This window comes from Alternaria conjuncta (assembly GCF_024043145.1).
Source record: "Alternaria conjuncta strain BMP 0040 chromosome Unknown scaffold_1, whole genome shotgun sequence".
In the NCBI taxonomy this organism is placed as follows: Eukaryota; Fungi; Ascomycota; class Dothideomycetes; order Pleosporales; family Pleosporaceae; genus Alternaria; species Alternaria conjuncta.
In genome coordinates, this window is record NW_026250090.1 from 534,212 (window position 1) to 560,877 (window position 26,666).

At 52.2% G+C, this 26,666-nt stretch overlaps 11 protein-coding genes across 11 annotated transcripts; 9 read left to right on the forward strand and 2 right to left on the reverse strand.

Moving 5' to 3' along the window:
• Positions 1-1,365: 1,365 nt before the first annotated feature.
• J4E85_000189 (uncharacterized protein) lies at positions 1,366-3,146 on the forward strand (the record flags this gene model as incomplete). Its single annotated transcript, XM_051464482.1, has 2 exons — positions 1,366-1,402; positions 1,591-3,146. 2 exons carry the CDS (start codon positions 1,366-1,368, stop codon positions 3,144-3,146), a joined length of 1,593 nt encoding a protein of 530 aa, XP_051331003.1.
• A 766-nt stretch (positions 3,147-3,912) lies between these two features.
• On the forward strand, positions 3,913-7,065 carry J4E85_000190 (uncharacterized protein; the record flags this gene model as incomplete). The annotated part of the gene is made up of 1 exon (XM_051464483.1): positions 3,913-7,065. One exon carries the CDS (start codon positions 3,913-3,915, stop codon positions 7,063-7,065), a length of 3,153 nt encoding a protein of 1,050 aa, XP_051331004.1.
• A 463-nt stretch (positions 7,066-7,528) lies between these two features.
• J4E85_000191 (uncharacterized protein) lies at positions 7,529-8,528 on the forward strand (the record flags this gene model as incomplete). The annotated part of the gene is made up of 3 exons (XM_051464484.1): positions 7,529-7,564; positions 7,613-7,694; positions 7,744-8,528. 3 exons carry the CDS (start codon positions 7,529-7,531, stop codon positions 8,526-8,528), a joined length of 903 nt encoding a protein of 300 aa, XP_051331005.1.
• Positions 8,529-8,663: 135 nt separating this feature from the next.
• Positions 8,664-10,989, reverse strand: J4E85_000192 (uncharacterized protein; the record flags this gene model as incomplete). The annotated part of the gene is made up of 3 exons (XM_051464485.1): positions 8,664-10,459; positions 10,554-10,704; positions 10,870-10,989. 3 exons carry the CDS (start codon positions 10,987-10,989, stop codon positions 8,664-8,666), a joined length of 2,067 nt encoding a protein of 688 aa, XP_051331006.1.
• Positions 10,990-11,276: 287 nt separating this feature from the next.
• On the forward strand, positions 11,277-12,918 carry J4E85_000193 (uncharacterized protein; the record flags this gene model as incomplete). The annotated part of the gene is made up of 4 exons (XM_051464486.1): positions 11,277-11,387; positions 11,440-11,493; positions 11,546-11,573; positions 11,627-12,918. The coding sequence occupies 4 exons, from the start codon at positions 11,277-11,279 to the stop codon at positions 12,916-12,918; spliced, it is 1,485 nt and encodes a 494-aa protein (XP_051331007.1).
• Positions 12,919-12,961: 43 nt separating this feature from the next.
• J4E85_000194 (uncharacterized protein) lies at positions 12,962-13,859 on the reverse strand (the record flags this gene model as incomplete). The annotated part of the gene is made up of 2 exons (XM_051464487.1): positions 12,962-13,573; positions 13,626-13,859. The coding sequence occupies 2 exons, from the start codon at positions 13,857-13,859 to the stop codon at positions 12,962-12,964; spliced, it is 846 nt and encodes a 281-aa protein (XP_051331008.1).
• A 341-nt stretch (positions 13,860-14,200) lies between these two features.
• On the forward strand, positions 14,201-15,349 carry J4E85_000195 (uncharacterized protein; the record flags this gene model as incomplete). The annotated part of the gene is made up of 1 exon (XM_051464488.1): positions 14,201-15,349. The coding sequence occupies one exon, from the start codon at positions 14,201-14,203 to the stop codon at positions 15,347-15,349; it is 1,149 nt and encodes a 382-aa protein (XP_051331009.1).
• A 466-nt stretch (positions 15,350-15,815) lies between these two features.
• Positions 15,816-17,264, forward strand: J4E85_000196 (uncharacterized protein; the record flags this gene model as incomplete). The annotated part of the gene is made up of 3 exons (XM_051464489.1): positions 15,816-15,903; positions 15,952-16,655; positions 16,707-17,264. 3 exons carry the CDS (start codon positions 15,816-15,818, stop codon positions 17,262-17,264), a joined length of 1,350 nt encoding a protein of 449 aa, XP_051331010.1.
• Positions 17,265-19,920: 2,656 nt separating this feature from the next.
• J4E85_000197 (uncharacterized protein) lies at positions 19,921-21,341 on the forward strand (the record flags this gene model as incomplete). Its single annotated transcript, XM_051464490.1, has 2 exons — positions 19,921-20,824; positions 20,884-21,341. The coding sequence occupies 2 exons, from the start codon at positions 19,921-19,923 to the stop codon at positions 21,339-21,341; spliced, it is 1,362 nt and encodes a 453-aa protein (XP_051331011.1).
• Positions 21,342-22,393: 1,052 nt separating this feature from the next.
• On the forward strand, positions 22,394-23,971 carry J4E85_000198 (uncharacterized protein; the record flags this gene model as incomplete). The annotated part of the gene is made up of 1 exon (XM_051464491.1): positions 22,394-23,971. One exon carries the CDS (start codon positions 22,394-22,396, stop codon positions 23,969-23,971), a length of 1,578 nt encoding a protein of 525 aa, XP_051331012.1.
• Positions 23,972-24,837: 866 nt separating this feature from the next.
• Positions 24,838-25,826, forward strand: J4E85_000199 (uncharacterized protein; the record flags this gene model as incomplete). The annotated part of the gene is made up of 2 exons (XM_051464492.1): positions 24,838-25,750; positions 25,804-25,826. 2 exons carry the CDS (start codon positions 24,838-24,840, stop codon positions 25,824-25,826), a joined length of 936 nt encoding a protein of 311 aa, XP_051331013.1.
• Between the last annotated feature and the right edge of the window lie 840 nt (positions 25,827-26,666).

Below are 26,666 nucleotides of genomic sequence, written 5' to 3' on the forward strand. Positions count from 1 at the left end.
GAGTTGGCTTAAATCGACCTCACACAATACCATCAGCAGGTACTGTAGACAACAGCATGACAACAAACGGCCTCATCCGCAGTTCGACCTCTTCGAGTCTGCACTCGCTCGATCTGAGCAACTTGGCTACAGCATTGCCTCCAACTGGCTTGACCGGCTCGTCATCGCAAGGACACTCAACGATACATGTTCGTTCGGCGAAGCTCTTCCGGTCCGCTCCCACGCGGATGTTCGCGTCACCAGGTAAACGCTCAACTTCTCCAACCGAGTCGATCGGCTCTAGCTATTCCTGGCGCTCTGGTAGAGCAGGCGTGCACGGTCGACTTCGTGATAAACCACAAGGACCGGATATGACAGAATCATATGCAGATAGAGGTGGGGGTTTCCCCAAGTTAATCGATCACGAACAAAGAGGGCGGAGTAGGGAACGGGAACGGGGAAGAGAAACGCGGCCTGGTCTTGTACGGAGACTCTTTCGACGCTTCACAAGCTCTGATCTAGATGCGCAGAGAGACGATCCGAGCATACCGAGCACTGGAGATGTATACGGTGTGAGACGTGGCAAACGAAGGAGTACCAATTTCGGGTTCTAATTGAAATGGGCCCCGGGGGCTCAGGAATATGCCACGTGACATCATGGGGCATACGACCAGACGATGTAAAGCCATCGTGTTGGAGGATAGAAGCGGACTCGATTTTGAGCTTACTAAGAACGTGTTGAGAGGTGATAAGTCTGCTTCATGAGGAGATACCTAGGTAGCGTCGAGAAGTAAGGCGCGCGTCATGACGTCAGCCCCGTGATGTGCATTTCGCGGGTACCAACCTTGGAAGGTAGTGCAGACTACATATGGATATTACCCAAACGTTGTAACTGGACTGTCTCGCATTTACAAATCTATAATCATGAGAAGAGATGAAGCGACGCGTATTCGAATATCTTGTCAGATCCGCACACACTGCCCAGGTGAGTTTAGTGTCTTCGAAACTGTGCACGGGCAATGACGTCCCCATCGCGAACGCGCGCCCGACCTTGGATAGCTGCCAATCTTCCCACTTCCCTTTCAGCTCCTCATCTCCTTCTACTTGTTTTCGTCAAATCACGTCAGGATTCTGCCTATCACGTTTCGTAGTCGTCCGTAACAGCCATGCGGCGGCGGGGTAACTTGATTTTAGCTGGGTGCAACGCGCCCGCGTGGTGGCTTAGCGCGACGATGGGACGCCGCACTGCCGTTCGCTCACCCTCGTGACAGCTTGCGCCGCTAATGCACCTCTCACTTCCTGCGACTTCATTGCAGTCGATCGACAGCTATTTAGGTCAAACTTTGTTGGGCATTTCGCGACGCCATCCAAATACGATAGGACGCTATGGACCATGTCAGCGCATCTCTCGAACTCCTTCATCGTACGTGTCACCGTCAATAATCGCTTGAACTCCTCGATCAACGACCTAGCACGTTCTAAGCTTCGTGTATTTCACGACATTGTGCAAGAGATGGCTGAACTAAAAAGGTCTTGACTAATCGTTTGTCTGCTCTCAAATACGGAACAGGAGACAATGGGGTTAGATTCACGATGCTAACGTCGCTGTAGTCATTTGCGCAACTTTGATCTTTGTCCGCGACGTCACGAAAGACACAAGCGGCGTAACTAATACAACGAACTTTTTGAACGAGACGCTTGTGTTTCTGGATGTGTTTTCGAATGTCTGCTTCAGCGACTTAACCGGAGTTCTACGCGACAGTCGTTTACATCGTATCTTACCAAGTGATGTAGAGCACTCTCTTTACTCGCTCAACAAGTCTCTAGCCGCGCACCGGGAGGCGTGGAGGTACATCGGCAAGAGTCCCACCCCTGGTGCGGGGCAAAGAAGCATTGAGGACCTGAAGCGCGGTCGCGCCGCGTCACTGGATGTTCAGCATGAAAAGAAGAGCTGGAGAGACGAAATGAAAGAACGCTCGCAACTCTGGCGAGAAAAGGCGCGGCCAGGGCTATACAAAGCATTGTTCGGAGAAGAGGAGATGGCCACACTCACCTTGAATTGCTTGCAATGGACACATCGGCTTCGTCAAACTCTGGAAATTGTCTTCCTTGGCATCGGACCTCCGGATCCAGGATTCGGTAATTCCAGGCAGGCTGCTATCCTTGGCGTGGCAGAACAACTCGAACGCCAGCATCGAGCAGGTGCAGAACCTTCGGGCGACTATACTTCGCTCGTTGGCGCGCTCAGAGAAACGATCAGCACTGGGCAGCCATCGCACGGCCTTATCAAGACGATATACGATGACGGTGGAGATGAAGTCGACGTTCTTGTTGAAACGCGATCGGACGACGAGACGCCTGCTGAGTACATGTGTCATTTGACGTGGTTGCTACAGGCTCCTCATCAGACTGACGTATCCGTCAAGAGCGACGCCCAGAACGGCTACCAGCTGCATACATTAAGCTGTATGGGTTTCATCGATGATCCACTCAACAGAAGGAGTCTTATCGTCTACCGCGCTCCGCAAAGCCATCCTTGGGCATCAAACCCACCGTCTTTGTATGACATGATCTCGAAGGGTCCGACCGCGAGACCCTCAATAGGAAGTCGCTTTCTCATCGCAAGAGCGCTGACAAGCACACTACTCGAGTCGCATGCCTCCGGCTGGGTTCACGGGAACGTACAGTCGCGCAGTATTGTAATGCTGCCAAGATCGTTTAACGATCTTGAGTTGTCTCCCTTCTTTGTTGGCTGGGGTGTCCTCCAACCCCTCGAGGCTACGCACTTCCCGTTGGAGCCGAACCTGTACCGCCACCATGACCGTTTTGGCCGACCATCTTCAGAATATTCCAACGAGCACGAGATCTACTCACTGGGCATGGTTCTTCTAGAGCTTGGACTATGGCGGACGATGGCGAAAGTCTTCGCCCGCCGCATAGAGAAGTTCCCGATCTTCGGCATAGTACAGCAGCAGGATCTCTTTAATCGTATACACAATGCGATACTAGATTGGGCCAACAGTACCGAAATCGAGAGAGAGATGGGAAAGGCTTACGCGCAAGTCGTGTCAAAGTGTCTTACTTGGCACTATGAAGATCCAGTCGAAGGCATGATTGAGTTCCGAAAGCAAGTCGTGGACGTGTTGACTACAGGATGTGGATTATAGCTGGTGGGCTGCCTCTGGACATCAAACCCAGTCGAATTGCGACAAATACCAAATTTGAGAGCGATTAAATACTACCGACTGAGGACAAGGAGTGGTCGCGCAAACAGAGCAACGGCGTCAGCGGACAGAGTCCTACGCCAAACACCAAATACAAGCGCGCATGCAAACAGCAACGAATGTGTCGACACACAAACCTCTTGGGCGGGGAAAGTGATGTTTGGTATGCTATATGTTGGCGCTACGACCTCGCATCAACGGTTGAGTCGGTCCACACTCTTCGTCAGTATATACAATACAACAGTATATGGTAGTCCAAGCTTTCAAATCACTTATCGGTTACGATGTTCGGGGTTCTTCCAGTGGTCTTCACGCCAAGTGAGCTCCCTGCCTCACTGTCCGGAAAATGCTATGACCACGCATGGCCAGCGTCTGTCATTGCAGGCTCTCTAGAGCTGCTATGACGTTGCGAAAATTATATCACCTCGCCATGGGTCCGTTCAGGAGATGCAAGTGAGCACGGGCACCCAGAGGGTGCTTCGTCTACTGATAAATAGCCTGTCTCTTACACTCAAGCACCTTGGCTCCCCTCCACCGTTACACCCACCAGCGCTCTCAAAGTCTTGGTTTCACCAGCCGTACCGCGACTACCGCTCTCCTCGCAAACCGCCCCGCCCTCACATCTTCCGACAAGCGCCTAAAAGACTGCGCCGACCCGGCGAGCTCTGCCCGTATCGCGCGAACGCAAGGCCAAACTCCGACCGTCGCAATGTCCAACTTGAACGAAGAGTACGGCCCGGAAGACATGGCCTGGGTCGCGGCCGATGCTCAGATGAGGGAAGAACAAGATCTGAATCGTGCCCTTGAAGCAAGTCGAGCTTCCGCAGGAATCGGGGTACCACCGCGTCCAACGAGCGCTAGGGTCACAAGACAATTCGAGGCGGAGGACGAGGAGATTCTTGTTGCGCTCGACATTAGCCGGATAGAAGCAGAAGACGCGGCCCAGAGACGCAATACAGACGCGGAAGCGGATCAACAACGCTTTCTCGAGGCTCAAAGGCAGTCGGAGCTCGAAGCACGAGCTGCCGATCAAGAACGCGAGCATACTTTTGTTGCCCATGAAGCTCAAAGGCAGTCGGGGCGTGAAGCACTAGCCGCTGATCAAGAACGTGAAGCTACTCGCAAAGCTGAACTACAGTCTCTGAAAGATGAGCGTGCTCGGGCTCAAGATGCACGATTACGCCAAGAGGCCTTGGATCAGGCCATCGTCGAGAGCAAAGTGGCTGCCGAGACTGAGCAGCAGCATTATGAACAAGAATCTGCGCGCCTTCAGGAGGCATACAGTTTGCGCGGCCTGAGTGAAGAAGAGCAGCTGCAGATGGCGATAAGCCAGAGTCAAGACGTAGAGCATTCTCGTGAAGTTGCACAGGTCGGGCAACTTCGAGAGGATATGCTACGCTGCGTAAACGAGCAAGGACAAACTTCTGCACCATCAGGCGAGCCATCGGCTACCCAGCATCCAGAAGACCTCCCAGTGTTGGGGGCCATGGCGTCCTACCCCCCGGGTCCAGTCACAGAGCAGGAACAAAGGAGTGTGGCCGACGCTCAGGAGGCCATTGACAATCCGAATATACTCTATCGGCCTTTGACACCGATCTCAGAGGCATCTGCATCGCGACCGCCAAGTCTGCGATCAGCGACACATTCCCGAGCCCAAATCCCTGGCCGTACCGTCGCCACACACACGATGGATCACAACAGGGTGGGTGCGATGCTTTTACACCCGCTGGGCGGAATTCCTACGCCACCGGCCTCCGAAAGAAGCAGATCGTCCATCCGATCGGTCTCCTCAGGCCGTCCACCGTCGTATCAGACGATAGAAGAGAACCCTGCGCGGAGAGTGGAGTCGTTTGAGGCACCCCACGATGTCCCGAACGAGTCGCAGCCCAGCGAAGAGCCTCGATATCCCGGCGCTTATCCTCCGTCTCCTTCCCAGGCCAGTTCGGCGGCTGCTAATACGGTACTCCATTCAAGACCGATTGCTGGGACACCCTTACTTCCAGGAGCATATCCTCCTTCCTACGCGAGCAGTAGAGCACCTCGCAGCGAGGCGAGAGTATTCTCTGAGACGCCTGTGCAAGAAAGTGTTGTGTCTCGACGCCCGTTGGGTAACAGGGGACCCAGCATTGTGTCTATGCGAAGCGAATCGTTCTCTGGCGCATATCCGCCATCGTCGCAAGCAAGTGGTGTACCGAGTCGACCGGATACGGTTTCATCCGGAGGGACGTTCTTCACAGCCCAGGAAACGCAGCCACCGCCGCGCCAAGCGAGACCACAGGTCACTCTCTCCGATCTCTGGAATCATCGGGACCGAGATAGCTACCAGCAGGAGGAACCAGAACCTCGTCCGTTCACACCCGTATCGTCATCTACACATTCAAGCGAAGCTTCATCTGCTATTCGACCACCGTCGTCTCGCACGTCTCAGGGGAGTGTTGCGCGTAAACCTGTTGCAAGATCTCAGCACGCTGCTTCCGTTGCTGCTGAGCACCCAGAGCCAGCTACTGCCGCCGATGCTGTCAGTTCATCAGACGTGATACCGTCTGGCCTGCGGCAGGACCCGGTGACAAACATATTTAACGGTCCGGTCAGTGTGGTCATCAACAACTTTCCCGAAGAGCCCAAGCCCTCCCAGAATCTGTTGAAGCAAGTCTTCAACAAGAGCAGGCAGACTAACAAGGGCATCAAAGTTGTCGAACAGAAAGGACCAGGGTTTTACGTCAAGGGTATAGCTGAAGCAGCACTAAAGAGTGGCACAACATATGTCAATAAGAAGACAAGTTGGTTTCAGCCCAAGTCCTCTTCTACGGCTGAACAGTCTATACTTAGGGATTTTGAGGGAACAGGTCGAGCATATGTACCCCCATTCGTGGACACGGGCAGCATTGCTAGTCCTTTCCCTTCGAGACAGCCTTTGCACGTCGTGAACCCAAGTTCATCGCGTTCGACTCCCACGATGGCAACGACGCCAACGGTACCTGAGATCTCTCATCAAATGATGGCGACGGGTATTACACCTCGAAGGTCATCACGCTCGCCTCTGAGCATGCCTGAGATGAGCAGGCCACTGGAATCAGAATTGCCTGGACGACAGAGTGATGAGCTCGCCATTTCTCGGCCGTCTGCATCGCAGCGGCCGGTGACGTCACCTCCGCTGCCAGCGACAATACAGTCGAGGCCAATGTCTCTGGATGAATTGACTGTGTCCCAGATCTCCGACGTAAATGGGAATGCTGTAACTCCGCCTAGCGTCTGTCAATCGAGAGTGAGAAGCTCCATGGACAACGATAGCTTCCGGTGCGGCTCCGAACTCCGGCCTGAGCCGCTGAACGTTCGCAAGCAGCCTCCTCCTGTGCCACCAAAGCCTTTGGAGCTGGCGAGCCCTGTTACGCGTACAGCACCTCCTCCGCCTCCCCTTGCGAGCCGCAACCCGATGACGAGGCGTATGCTTAGCGGGCAAGAGGAACCATCTGGATGGGTACAGCAACCAGTGCATCTTCTTGTCATGAATCCGACCCAAAGACCAGCGATGGGCTCACCGGATTCTATGATGGTGACACCCCCAACACCTCGGCGGATCAACGTCGATCTGAACCGGCGCAGTAATTTCGGACCAATTGACACGAGCCTAGCGAATGTGCCGCCTGGTGAACGTCGCATCGATGAGTTCAACTCGCGATCAATGATGGATCTGGGTATGATGGGTCAAGTAGGCAATGCTGCGATAATGGAGCCACTGCGTGGACAGTACGAGCAGACCTACGCCCGTCCACCACACGTGCAGCAGGAAAGGCTGAACTCGGATGCGAGGGCAAGGAAGAAGGAGAAAGACACGCAGAAGGCTTTGCGAAAGCAGTTTTGAAGGTTGAAGAGGCACCGAGGAGTAAAGCCTGGGATAAAGGAAGAGTACCCATCTTACTATTTCAGCTACGTTTTTCTAAGTATCGCAAACAATTGTATATTATTTACCATCTTTGGAGCGGTTGAAGTGATATTATCACATGATCATTTCGCCCAGGCGCGACCCCACAGGCCTGCAACTCCACGGCTATCCTTTTCGTCTGCTTGTGAACCGGGAACAAACACCTCAGATAACGTTACCCGACATCGCGCATATGAGTGGTGGGGTAGTGACCCGCTCGAGCAGGGGTGTCGGCCTCACCAACAATTCCCGATCGATAAGCAACGGAGATGCAGGCCACTACAATAAGATCAATTGATGTGCTGCGAGCTAAAAGGGAGTAAACATCCAAGAGGCAGGCACAAGATACATTGTTGAACGATTTTCCAAAGTCCTATTAATCGATTTCTCGAAATTTAGAAGCATGGGGTCGATAGATGTCGCAGGTGGTATTAGGACGGTAAGCAATCGATGGGAATAGTCAAAGAGCACTGCTAACGCTGCATAGAGTTGGAGTCGTTTAGTGCGGTTTGTCGCGACCGAGGACGGTGCTGAGCACATCGGCGAGCCCATTGATGCTGAGTTGGATGGTACGTCGATCTGTTGTCATTATTGCCCGCTGTTGCTAATACGTTGCAGTCGGCGCAGCCCTTGCTTCAGGACCAGAAGTCAAAGTCCGCGTTTTCACAGGGTCATCGGTACTCTCCCTAGATGCCCGGCCAACACTAGTGACCTACACGATATCAAGACTACTGCCACCGCTCTCAAAAGCCGAGGTCGGAACAATTCGCTGTATAGGCCTGAATTACCGGAAACATGCCAAAGAGATGAACTTGAACCTTCCCAACCACCCGACGCTGTTCTTCAAGCCTTCGACATGCCTAGGGGCACCAAATGCGCCTTTAGTCATTCCACATCAGGCGACAGATGGCCAGGCCGATTACGAAGCCGAGCTCGCGGTTGTCATCGGGAAGCCAGCCAAGAACGTGAGCAGAGAAGATGCGATGGATTACGTGCTGGGCTACACGTGTTCGAATGACGTAACCGCGCGAGTCCACCAGTTTAACGGAGCGCAATGGGGGTTCGGCAAGGGCTTTGATGGCTTCGCGCCAGTAGGGCCATGCTTGGTATCCGCGTCTTCGATACCAAACCCAGGCGACATTGAGCTGAAGACGGTACTCAACGGCGAGACTATGCAATATTCGCTGGCGAACGACATGATTTTCAGCATACCAGAAATAGTGGCATATCTGAGCCAAGGAACGACGCTGGAGCCGGGTACTGTGATCATGACGGGTACGCCGCATGGAATTGGTGTGAGCAAGGTGCCGAAGGTATGGCTCAAATCGGGAGATGATCTGAGGATTGTAATGAGTCATGGTATGGGAAGTCTGGTTACACCCGTAGCCTATGAGGAAGCTTAGAGTATATACCGACAGCGAGGCTACATGACATACAAGTGGAACAGTAGTGCCATCCTCTTAGAGAGCAACGAGATATGCCAAAAAAAAATGGTTGCACAATTGGCGGGGTCGGCAGTATCTACAGAGCGTGATGCGCTATTGGAAGCCGAACAGCATCTGCTCTTGTGTGATGTTATCCAGTACATTCTCCCAGTGCTGCAGATCGGTTGGCTCAAACAAAGTGGTGAAAGATGGGTCACCCCATGGGGGCGCATGCCATTGGAAGGGCCCACCTGCACCTATCGCCGGCAGATCTGGCACCGTTACCGAGCTATCTTCCGTATACGGTGATGTCAGGTCGATGGTATTGGCACCATGCACGGCAGGTGGCGCATTTTCTGCTGTGTTGGGACGTGTTTCAGTACGACTAGCACGAAACTGATTCGCTTTCTTGATGCAGAGTTCAATGATTTTGACCTCAGCTAGCGCGAACTCATTGAGCCAGATATCAGCTCTTTGCATCTCGCAATATGCGGAGAGGTCCTCTAGTATCGCGCGACATTTAGGCGAGTGTGGATCTTTGACAGCGATTATTCCGAGGACTAAAGCGCTGTTGAAGAGGTGGTGTGGACCCAAAGTCCACTTCAGACGGTCATTCAATGGCTGTTGGAAATAATCGATGCGCATGGCAAGGTCAGCGCATGCCGACGATATGCACGCATCGTGACTGTGTCTGAAGCGGTTCGTAATACTTTGGCGCAGCAAATACGGTCGATGAAGCGTGACGCGGGCGAAGTGGTACATGGAGTGGAGATGCAAGCGATTCCAGTAAAGGAAGGGGAGCGTGCCATCCATAGATGTGTCTGGGGTTTTCAGGTGATAGTAGTCTGGTAACCTTGCCTCCCAGTCGATAATATCATGATCTAGCGAAATTACGGTGTCGTAAGAAACGGTGAAGAGACCAAAGCAACGCTCTTGAATGCTGCCGATGATCTTTGCCAAATCGTGTGCAAGGAAGTTGTAAACGCTCAGGGTAGGCTCGGACATGGGTAGCTCTGGGATGGCGGACGTGTCCTCGTCTGGTTGGTCGTCCAACCAGACGTTGGTGGCTCTTTTGACGAGACACTGCTGGTCAACTATAGCGAAGGGACGACCGATGGCAAGCGCGATAGTCTTATCCAAGGTATAGAGATGGCTCCACAAACGCCTTCGGGTTTCGGTCTCTTTACGCGAGAGACGCCAACGTTCGCCATCGATATGCATGCCTTGTGCTTGGGCCATACGCATGGCAAAACTGGTCGTAAGCCAAGCCTCCGGTACTCTTCGCAAATGGATCAGATAACGTGTGACCAGAAGACCGGCACGAACAAGATCTGTCGACTCTCCGTAGAATGTTGGTGCAATGACTATAGCGCGCCTTGCTGCCCAGTAGAAGCGTAGTGATGTCTCTTGAAGCTCACGTTGCACTTCGCCATTCTTTGGATAGGGGCAGTCGAGGAAAACACCGTACGCAAGGACAATGAATAACAATGCCAGCCACCTCAGATCGATAGATGCATAGTCATCGAAGCCGAATTTACGCTCCCAGAACTCGTCATACTTCAATTTGAAAGACTGTGGATGGATGGCGTCTATGGTCCAATTCAGCTCGTCGAGGAAGACATGTACGAGGCGATCGACGCTGGCCTTGTTGCGCGGCAGCAAGCCTAGGAGATCCCAGATCTGCGAAAAAGGGCCTCCAACATCGCGGAAAGATTGCGCCGAGGCCGCAGCATGCCGTATACCGGAGGAAAGATCTGGTGCGGGCTCTTCGATTATTTTTGCTGCAGCTTGAGGTCCGAAATAGGATGATCCGAAAAAGGATGGGGCGTCTCGACTGCGGAAGAGATTACCGACTTGTGCGTCTCTGGGTTCGGGCGAGTTTCTGGCACGCGTGGAAGTGGTCCGTGTGTCTTCGCGGTAACATTAGCACCAATCTTTGCAACGAGCGTGTCGACAAGGCTCTCGCATTCTGCTGCGTGAAGGCCAGCGCCGATAGAAACGTACCTGTGGGATTCTCTGACGATATATCATCATTCAGAGGGATAGCGGCGACACGTGAAGTTTGCCGACGACGGGCTTCAGCCTCGTCGCTGTACGTGCAGCTTGAGGCAACGTCGCGTCTGCTGCAGTTGAAGCATGGCAGCTCTCCGTCGCACTGCGTAGGCCATCAGCTATCTATCCGATGTATTGAGCATTGCTCGTGGAGTGATTGCAATCGTTCATAACGGAAGCACTGCGAAGATGGCTGGGTTGGAGGGTCGTCATCACCAACGCGTTGTCGCGCCGCGAAGCTCGGAGCGACTGCTTACGTCATACGCACCTTTTGCTTCCGCCGATGGCACGCGACACAGCTCTTCGCTTGTCGACCTCTCTTCCTCTTCTTCGCTGACGGACCTTCGTCACCTCTGTCCATCTCTCCCTCGTATCGCGTCTCCGTCATGTTGATGATTCCCGATAACGCTGGGATTTAGCCGATAGTATCTCTATCGGACGCCTGCCTGCCAATGTTCCTAGCGCATCCTCCATGCGTATCATGCCCACTTTAGCAGGGCTCGCTATCTTCCCGCGTCGGACAATTCCTTAGGCACCGATCGGCAATAATGTTGTCCCAGGTCAAGATGAACGGTATAAGGTATATGTCATGGCAGATGGGTCTGGTTTGGATCGCAAGCCTGTATCATGAGCTTTCCGTCTCGTCTAGCCGCGGAAGACGACACCACCGACACCATGTCGCATCCAACCCCGGATGATAAGACCTTTGATGGCTCAGTTCACGAGAAGGATACCCAAATTGGCGCTAGCGAAGAGATTCATATTGATCCAGTCGCTGAGAAGAAGGTACAAGCAATGCACGCAAAACTGGGTATCACGTGCTAACTAAGATCAACAGCTCATTCGCAAACTGGACCTCATACTATCTCCGATGATGGTCTTGGTGTTTCTGGTATGCATACAAACTCTCATTCACGACAACAAGTCTAACAAGGGTGCTTCAGGTGGCCTACCTTGACCGGTCCAATATCGGTACACACATCTCGCAACAATAATTTCCAAGGTCATTTGCTGATAGCTCTCAGGAAATGCTGCCATCGCAGGCATGAACGAGGATCTGGGACTCACCGGCAACCGTCTCAACGTTGCCGTAACGCTCTTTTACGTCACCTATATCGCCTTCGAGGTTCCAGCCTCTATATTGCTGAAAAAGCTGCGGCCATCCCGCCTAATTCCAACATTCATCATCGGCTGGAGCGCTGTCATTATCGGAGCTGCCTTTATCGAGAACTACGCCTCTCTCATCGCTACCCGCCTGCTCCTCGGTGCCTTCGAATCCGGCCTGTTTCCGTGCTTGACGTTGTACCTGAGTATGTACTACAAGCCTCTGGAGCAAGCGCGGAGGGTGTCGTATCTCTTTGTTGCATCTGCACTAAGCGGTGCATTTGGCGGGCTACTGGCGTACGGTCTCACAAATCTCCATGGCGCAAAAGGACTAGCTGGTTGGCGCTGGCTATTTTTGGTGGAGGGTCTCATCTCCATCATCGTCGGTGTTGCTACCATCTTCCTACTACCTGACAATTTCGAGACCGCGTGGTGGTTGAACGAAGACGAAAAGGCTCTGCTTCGCGCCCGACACGAGAACGAACGATTGTACCAGGGCAAGTCGATGACAACAGATGCCTTGGACAAGTCGGAAGTAAAGCTTGCTTTCCGCGATCCCAAAGTATGGCTCAGCTCTGCTTGCCAATTCTGCGCCAATACCTGCTCCTTCGGTTTCTCGACATTTCTCCCCGTCATCATTCGTGGATTTGGATACTCTAGCATTCGCACTCAGCTCCTCACCGTACCCGTGTACATCTGGGCCTCGGTAGTATATCTTTTCGTCGCTTTCTGCTCGGATTACTTCAACCGTCGAGCGTTCTTCATGGTCCCTTTGGCGTTAGTTACCTCAATTGGTTATGCCATGATGCTGGGTGTCTCCATATCCTCGACTGGGGTGCTGTACTTTGCGACCTTTGTCACTGCTACTGGCATCTACTGTGTCGTGGGTTTGAACGTTACCTGGATTATCAACAGCAATGCGGGATACTTCAAGCGCGCCACCGCCATAGGACTGCAACAGACGATCGGTAACTCGGCGGGTATAATGGCCGGCCAGATCTACCGTATTACGAATGACGATGGTCGGTATGTGATTGGTCACGCGGTCTCCATCACAACGATCACAATCGCGGCATGTGGCTACGCTCTCATGTACTTCACTTTGCGCGGCATTAATAAGAAGAGAGAGGTAATGTCTATCGAGGAACGAATCCGACAGATCGACTCAGGTAAACTTGGCGATCGCCATCCCGACTTCCGGTATACATTGTAGATACACAACCACAAAATAACGAATGCATTTCCCCATTACTAGGCTATGCAGAGGACCCAGGCTTCAGTCCCTTGAACGTTTTGGTGATATTGGTTATCGCGTCTTCAACTGGCAAGCGCTCCATAGAGCTTGCGCCATAGAAGCCATGTACGCCCTTCGTTCGGTTGATCACATACTCCGCGTCCTCTGGCTTCGCGATTGGGCCGCCGTGACATAAGATGATGACGTCCTCTTTGATACCTGTTGCAGTATCGCGTATCTCCTGGATCAGCTTAACGCAATCATCCAAGCTCTTTCCACTGCTCGCCCCAATACTTCCGCTCGTTGTAAGACCCATATGAGCGACTAGAATATCCGCGCCTGCGTTCGCCATCTTCTTTGCCTCTTCCACATTGAACACATACGGCGTCGTTAGGAGGTCCATCTCTCGCGCCATCTTCATGACGTCCACTTCGGCGTCGTAAGACATTCCCGTCTCTTCAAGATTCTGCCGGAAAGTTCCGTCGATCAATCCAACAGTCGGAAAGTTTTGGATGCCGGCGAAGCCAAGGTCTTTGAGTTGCTTCAAGAAGCGAGACATGTCTCGGAACGGGTCGGTAGCGCATACTCCTGCTAGTACCGGCGTAGATTTGACGATGGGAAGAACTTCGCCAGCCTGAGATTGTTAGCCGCTAACTGGGAGCACCTGTTTGTCGCATCTGGCATACCATTTCCAAAACCACATCATTAGCGTTTCCGTATGGCATCAAACCAGCCAGCGAACCGCGGCCTGCCATTCGGTATCTTCCACTGTTGTATATGATGATGAGGTCGCCGCCACCGGCTTCGATAAATTTCGCGCTCAGTCCGATGCCAGCGCCCGCGCCAACAATGATCTTGCCATTGTCGATCTGCGAGCGGAGATTTTGTAATATGCTTTTACGATCGCTTGGGGGTGACATGTTTGCGAACTAAGCGTACTTCAGCTCTTGATTGGAGTGGAGATGAGGTGTCTGGTATCAAAAGACATAATCGGAAGTCTCGATGCTGTAGCGATGATGCTGGGTCGCGCTGTTGAAGTATGCACGATGACGTAATGCAAGCGCGGGGGGCATTACACGGGCATGCGCATCCACGACCCACTCGATACTTATACATCAACCTTCTGTACTCTTTATCAGATGATTATATCATTATGTCTTCTCACCCACGCGTCGTACTTCTCGGTACTTGCGACACAAAGTTGGAGGAGCTTCTTTTCCTCCGCAAAGAAATAGAACAAAATAATGTCGACGTGACGTTGATGGATGTGGGTAGAAAGCGTATAAGGCACAGTTCCATCAGCATCAGTCAAGATCAACTGCTGAAGGATCAGGGTGGCGTGGAGGATGTTAGTGACTTGCCTCGAGGCGAAGTCATCAAGACGATGGCTGCCCGCGCTACCAAGGCAGTCAAGAATTTGTTTGAAGAAGGAAAAATACACGCTGTCATCAATGCAGGAGGCTCGGGTGGCACATCCCTAGCGGCAGAAGTGATGAGGACTGCACTACCCATCGGTTTCCCTAAGCTTATCGTTTCTACCGTCGCAAGCGGTGACACTGGACCCATCGTTGGAGAAACGGATATCACTCTGATGTACAGCGTGGTGGATGTCGCTGGTCTAAATCAGGTACTCCGAAACGTGCTAAGCAACGCTGGAGCGGCCATCGCCGGCATGGCTCGAGCATACGCATCCCGTCAAGAAGATGCCGTTAGATCTACGAAGAACCGTGTTGGTATTACCATGTTCGGTGTTACTACTCCAGCCGTCGACTTAATACGCGCACATCTGGAGGCGAATTACGATATTGAGACGTACGTCTTCCACGCTACCGGCCACGGTGGAAAAGCAATGGAGCGACTTGTCAAAGAAGGAGGCCTTGATGCAATACTGGATCTTACCACTACCGAAATATGCGACCACATCACCGGCGGTGTGATGAGCGCGGGCGAACATCGTCTCGAGGCTCCTGCAGAAGCTGGAATACCATATATCGTCTCCGTAGGCGCGACTGACATGACAAACTTTGGCCCCATGAACACGGTACCGGAACGATACAAAGACCGCAAACTTTACGAGCACAACCCTGTCGTCACCCTGATGAGGACATCCGTAGACGAAGCGACTCAAGTCGGCGATTTCATTGCGGCGAAGTTGAAAACTCATGCAAAGAACCCTGAGGTGGTTCAGATTTGGCTTCCAAAGGGGGGTATTAGCATGATTGCGGTCCCCGATGGGCCGTTTCAAGACGAAAAGGCGGATGCGGCGCTCTTCGATGCGATAAGAAGAGGGCTCCAGGATAGTAAGGTCGAGATAATCGAGGACGAGCGCGCGATCAACGATCAAAACTTTGCGCGCGACATCGCGGAGGCTCTAGTCGCGAAGATGGGTATCGGTCGGAAGGCGAATTGACGCGATGCCGCATGACCTTGAGGTGCACAGAGAGAGTTTGTTCAACCAACTCCATGCGCATGGTTAGCTACACGGACATACTCAAACATGAAAGATGACATCTTGTGGCTGCTCTTGGCCCCGCAACCAGGGCGCACCTATATTTATCGTAGGGCTGTGCTGTTTCCAACGTCCATCGCAAGGCAGCTTTACGCCCATATACACGTCTCATACGATGCTCTGCCCCTGAATGGCTATGCGAGATGAGCAACAAGGCTATGTGGGTTCAGGCGTTCTGCGCTAGCTAGCCGATGAACCGTGACTGGACGCATAGCACAGCGGCTGGATTGACAATACTAGCGCTGATCCTGTGCCACTTGACAAACCTCACCAACTGCTTTTCCTGTCTTGTTGCTTTTTGAAGTACTGGCTTTTCTACTGTCAACTTCTATTTCGCAGCGTAACTACACTCTTTTCGTCTTTCATCATGTTCACACGCGCTAGCGTCCTGTCACTCAGTTTGTCATGCATTATCAGCTCTACCGCCGCGCTAGACTTGGATGTTCAGAACCAGGGTAACAACGGTCGTCCCCACTTGCGTAACTAAAGCTTAACATCGATAGACTCCATCAAGGGTGCTGCGAAGACGCTTGCGAACGGTCTCGTTACTTTCTACAATGAGAGCGTTTCGGAATCTGGAATCCCCGGCATTTTCCCCGATCCCTACTACTGGTGGGAAGCCGGTCTAGTCTTCAACGCGCTGATCGACTATTCATACCTGACTGGCGATAGCCAGTATGACTCTATCGTTTCCGAAGGCATCCAAGCGCAGCTTGGTGAGGACTTTGCCTTTATGCCAGCAAATCAAACTGGACAAATTACCAACGAGGATCAAACCACCTGGGCTCTAGCAGCCCTGACCGCGGCCGAAACTGGCTTCTCAGCACCAGAGAACAGATCGTGGGCTGAATACGCTGCCGAGGTATTCGATGTGCAGGTGCTAAGATGGGACGAAGAAACCTGTGGAGGAGGTCTTCGTTATACAATCTTCACGTTCCAGTCTGGATACGACTACAAATCCAATGCTGCCACCGGCGACTTCTTCCTCCTGGCTGCCCGCCTAGCCAAGCTTACCGGCAACGAAACTTACTCTGAATGGGCGGATAAATCGTATACCTGGGCCAAGGACCGGGGATTGATCAGCGATGATTATGATGTTTACGACGGTACTTCTGCCGACTTGAATAATTGCGAGGATGCCAATCGCATGCAGTGGTCGTACATCCACTCGGTATATACGGAGGGCTCTGCTATCATGCAGAACATCGTGAGTATCTCTCATTGTTTGACCCAGACTCATACTAATAGCTACCGGTAGACAAACGGCGCACAGAAATGGACCGATGCTGTACAAGGCTTCGTGAACTCTTCCAATGTCTTCTTCGAAGACGACATTCTCACCGAGATATCCTGCGAACGTAACGGTCAGTGCACTATCGACATGCGTTCTTTCAAAGGTATCACCGCACGCTCGTATGCCCGTGCAGTCATCGCCGCCCCTTCCCTCGCAGAGCCGCTCACCAAGAAGCTCGAAGCGTCCGCCAAAGCCGCCGCTGGTATATGCGAAGAGGTTTCGGAAGACGTCAAGTGCTCGCACTCATGGGATCATGCGGATAGTTTGGAAACTGCTAGCGACGGCAATTTAGGTGAGGTGTTCAGTGCGCTGGCTATAGTGCAGAGCTTGCTGTTCTCAAAGGCTAAACCGCTCGCTTCGAATGGGACGGAAGCTGGAGCTGGTGACAACGCGACGCAGAACGGGGATGCGTCGGGTACATCTGGTGCCGAAGTGCCCAAAGAGACGGGCGCGGCAGGGACGATCGCTGCGAGTGTTACGGCGGTCTTGGCTGTGGCTTTTGCTGCGGCGTTGAGTTGTTAAGCGTCACTCGTGTCGATTTGCTCATCTCTTCATGCCTAAGACAAATGAATATCGTATTCGTGGTAACCAACCCTATATTCATCGCGTGAAGGCGAGATACCGACACCCTGGATGATCATAAAGCTACACGGCTTCCTAATGACGAGACGTCGACGACATCAACCTCTACGCTGAATATTCGCCACTGATGAATGGTTCTCTTCTCTTTCAAGCTTACAGACATCTCTATGCGACGGCCATCGGCATATGTGTACATCATCCTATCCGAACTCATCTGCCAACGCCTTTCTTGCAATAAATCCCAAGCCGTCTGCATATCATACTCAGCACTGATTCCTGAAGGGACGTAGACGGTCGCTAGATTGAGGCTCATTTCGAGGTGAACAATGAAAGCTACATCTGGGTGGGTATGCCGACAAGAATAGGCCAAGGATATTATATGGATTGGTGGGTCGTTCCAAAGGCGAGTGTAGGTTCGAGAATCTGCTTGCCAATTGGTCCCATCCCTCTTTTTGGGTTCTCGTCCACCGAGCTGTGGATAGTCGTCACCATACCATCCTTCTACATTGATCAGGCAGAGTCCCACAGCTGATATCCTCGTCTTCTCGTCAATTAAGTAGGACCTGTTATATAGACTTGGCCCAGCAGGGTTTTGCTGAATGTATGGAACAATGGTAATTTGCTGGAAATCTGTGCTTGCAAGTGCATCGCGGCTGCTTACAAGCACAGTCCTTGAATAGGTCGTGTGTAGAGGAATCGATCGCCGTACCACATGGCGTGGAAAAGTGGGGTACATGGTCCATTCCTTGGGAGAGAGCAAGACGCCAACCATATGAGAACTCTTGTTTGTTCGCAGCGAACAACTGAGAAGGCCGATCAACAGCCTCTCAGCTATTCGAGCTCCTGTGGCAACGTGCATTGAGACAAGCGGCAGGCGAATAGTGATACCCAGATTGTCAAGAGTCAATAGTGGTCCTGGAATAGGCGCCAGTTCCAGAGCCACGCAATTCTTGAATTCCAATGGCGACTTCGCCAGCACAAGACCAGTTATTCTCGGCGGATTATGTTGTGGAGCTGTCCCATCCGCAGACGATATTGCTCCCTCGGTGTCTAGGCCCCATGCTAGAATGGAATCATCGTTGTTCAGTTTCCTAATAATCTCTTCCTGCAGACGCACAAACGCCTTCTCGCCTTCGCCGTAAAGCAAGGGCATATTGATACCAAACATCCCCATAAGGCAGTACGCTTCGTCCTCTTTCCGGGTTGTTTTACGGTATGATGCCCATGACATCTTCTTCGCTATACAAAAGCTGTCAAGTCTGTTTCCAAAGCCCGGGCGGTCTCCCTTAATTTTGCTCAGGACTATTGAGTCAATCCGCGTGATTTGCCCTATCAACTCTGATAAGTTACTGCGACGTCCAAACTCCGTCCAATTTCGGTCGTAGAAGATCACTTCCGCGGGTGCGATTAGCTCTTGCAAAGTCCAGCCGCGGGTGAACCATCGGCTTCCTGGAAGTTCTCCTTCGAGTCCAATTGCCGAAACATCCACTAGGAAAGCGTAACATATGCAAGAACGTGAATACCAATTGAACATGGAGTTGATAGCCTCTGATAGTTCCGCGCTTGATGTCTTGTCAATGCAGCACGTGTCCACCCATGCATATTGTAGCCCGTCGTGTAACGCTTGTTCGCAGGTATGTTTGATCTTCAGGTACCCAGCCTTCTTTGCTGTTGAAGGTTGGTACAGAGGCAAGTCGGAAAACGACACCTCTTCGCGGCCCCATGTGTGAGATAAGATGGCGTAGTCCGGGATGTCGGCGCCGAAGTATTCCTCGAGCTCAAGAGTTTTGCAGTTTATGAGACGCATAGCTGAGGTATATATGTGGCGCGTGTTATTTGCATGTGGTGATTGAAGAATAGTTGGGTGGACGGTACGACAGGAAAGACATCAGGCTGAGACTTCCCCGCTCTGACGCCTGTCAGGCTGAATAAGACGATCACATGCTCCATACTTGCGCATGCATTCATCTGTGAAGTTACCGTAAGCAAGCGACTGGAACTGCCGCAATTTATCCATCAATGTCGAAAAGGTACTCTACGCTGCAGTCAGTCGTGACGTGTTCACTTATTCGTCCCAATTGGGTATAGCGTCGTCCTTTGCTTATGTCACCCAGGAACGATGGTCTAGGAACACTACGAGTATAGGAGTTCAAGCACATTTCATGCGGCAGTAGAGCGATAGGATCCATGTGAGATGCCTACGATGAAATGTACAGTGACCAAGAGTTGGCCAAATCGCGATGATGCGGGCGACATCGGCTGTTTCCGTGGTGAAGGTGAAAGATGTATTTGATCGTGTCCGTCGTCATGGACTTGTTGCAAAGCCAGACTTTGGCTGTTACTATGATGAGAGAGCTACAGTCACTGCGAATAGACACGGCCGCAATGATGGAAGCTATTGTAGTTATCATAGCCACGGTCTTGGTGTGTGTATTGCGCCCTTCACCCTGTAAAGACAATAGCGACTTTCGTATTGTCGCAACCTACGATAGTCAGTAGCACATTTCACAGTTCCCAGTCAGCATATAAAGTCTACCTCCTGCTCTTGACCGTCCATCTTTCTCATAACGATAAAACACCCTCAAAACAAACCGATATGTCGTCTACTTTCCTCTTCTTTGCGCTGGTCGCAGTCATGGTCTTCGCTCTCCCGGTCGCAACTTCGTTCAGCCTTCTGGATCTCCTCCCAGCCGCGCTGGAGGATGGGGCTGGTCCCCATCTATCTTCTGGGGCATGGTTCTTCGCCGGCTGCTCTGTCCTTTGGTCCTCGCCACCCGCCTGCCGTGCCCTCTCTGCCTCTGTCGGGACTCTCGCCGCGCTGGTTCGTGAGCTTGCTGTCCTCTCTCGCGACACGACGATAGCGGCCCTGAAAGCTCAAGTGCTGGCATTTGAGCAGAATTCGAGTGCCGCTTACGTCCCCCCTCCCGGTACGCAGTCGCTGGTCGACTGTGAGGCCACCTTCGAAACGCTCCGGCGCCAGATCAACAAGTTGACCGGCAAAGTCGCCATGTATGAGCGACACTACAACGTCACCGCCGTTGACGCCGACCGCCTCACCTCCTACCAAACCATCGCCAAGCTGAAGCTGGAGCTTCAGTCAAAGTGCGACGAGATTTCCCGGCTGAAAGATGCCATTATCCACAAGCGCAACGACACAACGGTGTCGACCCTTCTCTGCGAGCGAAACCGGCTGGAGGTGGCCCTTGAGGCCAAGAGGAAGAGGGTGAACGAGCTGGAGCCGATCGCTCTTCAGCACGGCCGCGATATGTACCAGCGCGACGCCCAAGTCGCCATATTCAACGCCCTCAAGGAGTACATCCACCGGATGGTGGAGGCGGGAGGTCTTCAGATGACCGTCGTGGTGTTGTTCCTTGGGGCTCTTGCGGGCAATGCTGGCGTTGACCTTGCGGAGCTCGGTATTGACGGAACGCAGTTCCAGACTTACCTGGACTACGCCATTGCGGTCTTTGAGGGCCTCCCATGTCCTCTCCTTCCACAAGGTATGTCCTCCTAATATATCCTCTACTGCTTCCAAGACCATTCACTAATTATTGTCTAGGTGGCTTGCGCCTTCATGGCATTCGGTACCCGCTGTCTGGTCTACGCGTCTTTGGCAACAGGATTGTCGAGGCTGGTCCCAGTGTCGTCGTCGCTTCCACTCCAGCCGTCGTGGCCGCTGCCTCTTCGGTACCCCCCGTCGGCTACAACACCTTCAGTGCCCCTCCTGCTATCATGCAGAACGCACGGAATACCTCCTGCGCGACTCAGTATGTCGCCTCTGCCGCCCCTCCATTTGTGTTTGCCGGCTTCACAGCCCCCTCCAAGTCTACTCCGGCAATGCCATGTCCGGCGAAGACCTCCGCGCCTGCTCTGCCGGATCCCGTTCCCGTGGCGCCTTCCCAGCCCGCCACAAATGAGACGAGACAGATGAGTTTCCAGCCAAGCAAGAGGCCGGGTACTTTTGGCGTAGGTGGCGGCGGGATTGGAAAGACGAGTTCGGCTCCGAGGAGGTCTTGAGCGCGTCGGGTTTGGGGGTTCAAGCAGAAGCGTGCTTATGCAGTGGCGGACGTGTCGGTCGTATGTATTTCGGGTGATGAGCGTGATTCGATGATTTCAATAAAACCTGTTCAGATGCGCCAAATATCTCGTTTGTGTCTAAAGTGACGCAATAAGCAGGCTTTCTTACTTTGAGCAACCATTTCTCGTGTGTTGTCTTGATTCAGACCTGGGACTGTTCGACGATGCGAGGTGTTGCTATTGGGCCCAAGTTGGCGCAGGTGGTCAGAAAGCCAAGGGCGGAATGTCGCGTCATCTTCGCGTCGCGGGACCACTGGAAGGAGACGCGACGCCAAGAAGCTTTGACCAGGACTTGGCCACCCCACCCAATGCCTCGCACTCTGTCGCGAGCTAGATGCGATGTCCATCACGTTATTACTTCTGCGCATTCCAGAAACATCATTCGGGTATCATTAGGTTCCTTGTCTTTCAACAGCCAAACCGGATGCAATACGGCCGCCCAACGTGTGGCTGATCGAGTGCGCCTCCATTGGGCAGATACCTAGGTACACGAAGGCTTAGCATCCATCTGCAGCTCAACTACGTGCAAGGGCCACGCAACCTCGAGCTACCCTGGGCGTTGTCACTGCATAGATGCTGGCACTGGAAAACACTGCAAGTAGGCCATTGGATTGACCTGTTCCCCCTGGTGCAGCAGTTACGGTAATCTTCTAGAACCTTCTTTATTAATGGGCCCAGTCAACATGGTGGAGTTTCTGAGACGTAAACATCTGTTTTACCTACCCATTCCACAGCTGTTTGGCGACATATTGCAGGAGACTTTAGTTTCCTGACATCTGATTATGGTCTCTTCTCGAAATCGCCATAGAAGCCACGGTATTAGGAGAGATGATTATCTTTCGCGTGTCATAGTCGCTTACCCACCTGTGAGAAAGCGATTCCAGGGAGACGGGCAAACCTTTCCAGCTCACTTCCTGTTATACGTCGCCAAATGCCTTTCTTGACCACCACTTCGCAGCTTGGCACACATTGAACTATTTTCCGCACGAGCGATGTCAGAGCCGCCACTCCCTGGAAAACCAGAACCTACGTTTGAAGGTTTACCCCCTGAGATCTGGACGCAGATTTGCCACTCACGGGCGTCGTACGCAGACGGAGAGAGCTTCATCCTTGACCCCATAAGCCTTTCTAGTCTCCGTCTCGTTAGTCGAATCATCCATTCGAAGACCCAAGACGCATTCCTACAGCGTCATCTCTCTTCATCCAAGTTCAGCCTGATGCCATGGAGTCTGGCCATTCTGAAAGACCTATCTGAAAACGAGCATCTGTGCACATACGTGGAAGAGTTGGAGTTCGGCCCGGAGATATTAAACACGAATCTGGATGTGGACCTTCGATATATCAAAGAGCCGTGGGAAGAGCCGTCTATGGGATGTCCACACCCTCAGAGCTACATACACATGGATTCTGCCCGACCTGTATGGCCCATGGTCAAGCTTCCGGAGCCGCTGTGGAAAGGCCTTACTGGAAGAGGTTCAGGATCAGCATTAGTGGTTCGTTGGAATGACCGAGGCGGCTATACCCACTGGCTTCAAAAGTACGAAGGCACGCTGAAGAGACTGGTCGAGCACCAGAACCGCTTTAGCATAGCGGCCGAATACGTTCGAGATGCCATCGGAAAGCTTACGAACTTGAAGAGCATCAAGATCAATCCCCGTCCTATAGGAGCATACTACGAAGAACGATTCGCCAAGCCCATACTGCGGAGTCGGGGTACCATGTCGCTCTATCGCGCAGTCGGGGCACACGCTATCGAAGTGACCACCGATTTGGCCCCATCTGGTTCGAAAACTCTATTAGAGTTTAGCCTCGATGGCCTTCTCTTCATGGAGTATTACGCCGAGATCATCATGCTGGAGAATCTCTCGAAGATACTGAGCACGGTTGACTTGGACAAGCTCACGGTTGACCTGACAATCACCGCGGCCAACCTTCCATCGAACGGCAAGATTTACGATACTGGCCATCAAAGCTGGAGAGCTATGGCTCCTCGGATACGAAGTCTAACCTTCGATTGCGCAATGAGTGATATCGATGGCAGCGAGGTTCCTGCCTTGCTAACATGGATATCGGAGATGTTGATCTATGCTACTGCAGTCGAGCACTTCTATGGACGCAGCTGTGACTTTGAGTACCGGATGTTGCGGACTGTCTTTGTGCAGTCTTCCTGGACCAGTCTTCGAACGTTACATCTCTTCCGGTCTCGCAGTCACGGGCGCAATTTGCTTCGGATGCTTCTCCGTCATCGCTCAACATTAGAAGATGTGAGCTTTTCGCATGTCACAGTCACAGGTACGAGCATAGCAGCATGGAGAGACGTATTCGTGGCAATGAAAGACATGCATCGGCTCGGGCGTGTCGCGCTTGAGCAGCTCGAAATACAAGGCGACCTCGATATGTCTAGCAATGCGCCATACTCATGGGCTTCTAAGCCACTCACATCTGATCGGCTGAAAGCCAAAGGGTACGAGAAGGTTCGCTCGATGCTGGACTTCGTGACGCAGCGCATACTACTTCTTTCGGGTCGAGAGATCACGTTCTGGCAAGTCCATTTCGAGGTTCCTCCATGAGAAATTTTGTAGCACCAGCTTCATGAGATTGCGAACTTAGCCGCTTCTACGGATTCCAGAAGCAAAGAACTATCTTACGAAGCTGCGATTCGAGTCATCTGTTTGGAAGCGCTAGCCGCGCACACTGGGCGAGCTCAGGTAGGAGAAGAGGGTCCGACTGTAGCTCCAGTCATGACCTAGGTAATTGTAACTCTCTTGGAATCAAGCCACCCATTCAGAGTCAAGTAATGTCGCTAAATGCGTCTTCTGGTACTATAACAACACGCGATTATCGACCAAGTGCATCTGAGTAGAACAACGAGTGCGCGTACATGCGGAGGTTCGGATGCACAGCATGCAGCACGGGACTACCCTTGGTTCTATGCCATGATGACATTGTCACATCACTCAATTCTTTACTCTTACCAATGCAAAACATCAGCTTACGAAGAATAGTAAGCATGCCAATGAGGTATCAGACAGTACAACGCAGGTTTTCGCCATGCCCGCGTATGCTAATCCTCCAGTATGCAGGGCTGACCAAGCTGGTACATATAACTCGGCAATGCAGCATTATCATACGCTCTACTCATGGTGGGGTCACCATTGGCGTGGTAATACTCGAGCTTCTACTGGCATCTCTAGATATAGGTTACAGGTAGCGACGCCGCGAACCCTGGTACCATATACGGGGCCACCGTGCTAGATCGCACCTCATTAACAACAACCACGGGTCTATAAAGGCACACAACTTTATTTAACCCCCCGAAAAGTCTTCTTCATTAGCGATTCTAATAGCTTCAACGCGATCACAATATTCACGATACAAAACTTCCTGACCAGAAACCCAATATCTGGTATCAGCACACATATATTAATCGCTTGCCATGTCCTCAAGCGCTTCGATCAACTCGGTTGATTCTCTCGAGGAACTCTATGGCACCAACACAGCTACCGTCTCGCATGTTGTTGAAACGCCCATGGAAGAGGTCCGACGCTTCTTCCTGGGCAAAAGCCATACCCAGATATTGAAGTATGGCCTTGGTATGGAGATACCCGGCGCACCACCACTAGCGGCGCATACCATCGTTGTCACCATGGATTGCGAAATGCACGAGATAGAGCCACGAGTGCTGACAGAATATGGGCTCAATACGTTTTCGCGGAAAGAAATGGCGCCAGTTCTCAACAGTCCCGGTATACATGGGGAAAAGATCTTGCGGAATATCTACTACTATCACATTCGTGTACGCGAGAACGCACACCTTATCAACTGGAGGTTCGTCCGAGGAAACCCCGAAAGAAATCACTTCGGCTCAACGCGCTTTGCCACGAAGGAAGACGCCAAAGACTTCCTAGTCGAAACACTCGCGTGGCCTATCGATGATGACAACGAGGATGGTCCTAAATGCCCAGTCATATTTCTCGGCCACTCAGTCAAGAACGACCTTCGGATGCTGCAAGAAGAGCTTGGTATCGACCCCAAATTCGACAGCAACGTCGTCGCCATCATCGATACCCAGAAGATCGCGAACGAGCAGGGTATTCGTGGAAAGTGTCAGCAAAAGGGCCAGCAAATCGCACTAAAAACTTTGATCCCACACTTTGGCGTGGAGTTTCGCGATGGTCATACAGCTAGTAACGACGCGGCATATACCATCATCAGTGCCGTACAGATGGTCTTGAAGAATTCGCTGCCGACCGACCCAGCCCGCTCGCTGCAGGACGTTGTGAACGGTGTCTCTGAGGATAGTAAAGGGACTGTTGTGGCATTTGGGGTGCCTAGATGGTGCACTGAATGTAAGGTTGCCAGCCATCTTGTTCAGCCAGGATGCAGGAAAAAGTTCGTTAAGATAGAAAGAGGGATGAGGAGTAAGTCTTACAAGCAGCCATGATCGCGCTGCTTGCACACGTCCTATGATCCTTAGTTTACCGATGGGGTGTTGGTGGAGGCCTGGTGGGCTGACGGGCATTAACCTCCCTATTTCTTCAAGATGTCGCTTAGTAGTCACTTCAGTTCAACAAGCTGTATTATTTGTATCGCAGTGTATAGTATTGGCACCTCATTTTATCTCGAAGACCACCGCATTCACATCGTACCCTTCCGACCAGCCGCGCTATCGCTCAACCTCCAATCCCATACCATTATCATCCGATCTAACAGCATCTCCCCTTCTTCCCAGCGCCGTTCCAATAAGTCGTCGTCACATAGCCTCCTTGGTCGTTGCGCTTCTTCTCTTTAGGCCAGCAGCACGCCATGCAGACGAGGATGAAGAAGAGAAGCGCAACTGTGGCTGCGAGGCCGATCATGATGGCTTTGCCGTGAACGCCGAAGTAGACATACTCGTTGGGATTGGTGGAAGTGGCGCTTTCTGCGGGTGAAGCGGAGGTTGCGACAATAGAGGTAGCGAGTGTTGTGGTTGCCATGATTGGGTTGGGTTGGATTGCTGTGGTCTTTGGTGTTAGTCGTCATGGCTATGGACTGAAAACGAGGAAGCACTCACTTACAAAGTTTTTGAGCTAATGCGTGTCAACTGTTTGGTGTTTTTGAGGCTAGCTGAGCGTTTGGGTGTATGGGTTTGAGCTGTCAGTACGCCCAGAGCTACAGCGTGCTTTTATCCGTAGACTCAGAGGCTTTTGCGCACGGTATCCTCTTACGATTTCCATTTCGACATGGTCAAAGGTCTCCCCAATATTCTGTCTCAACGTACACAAC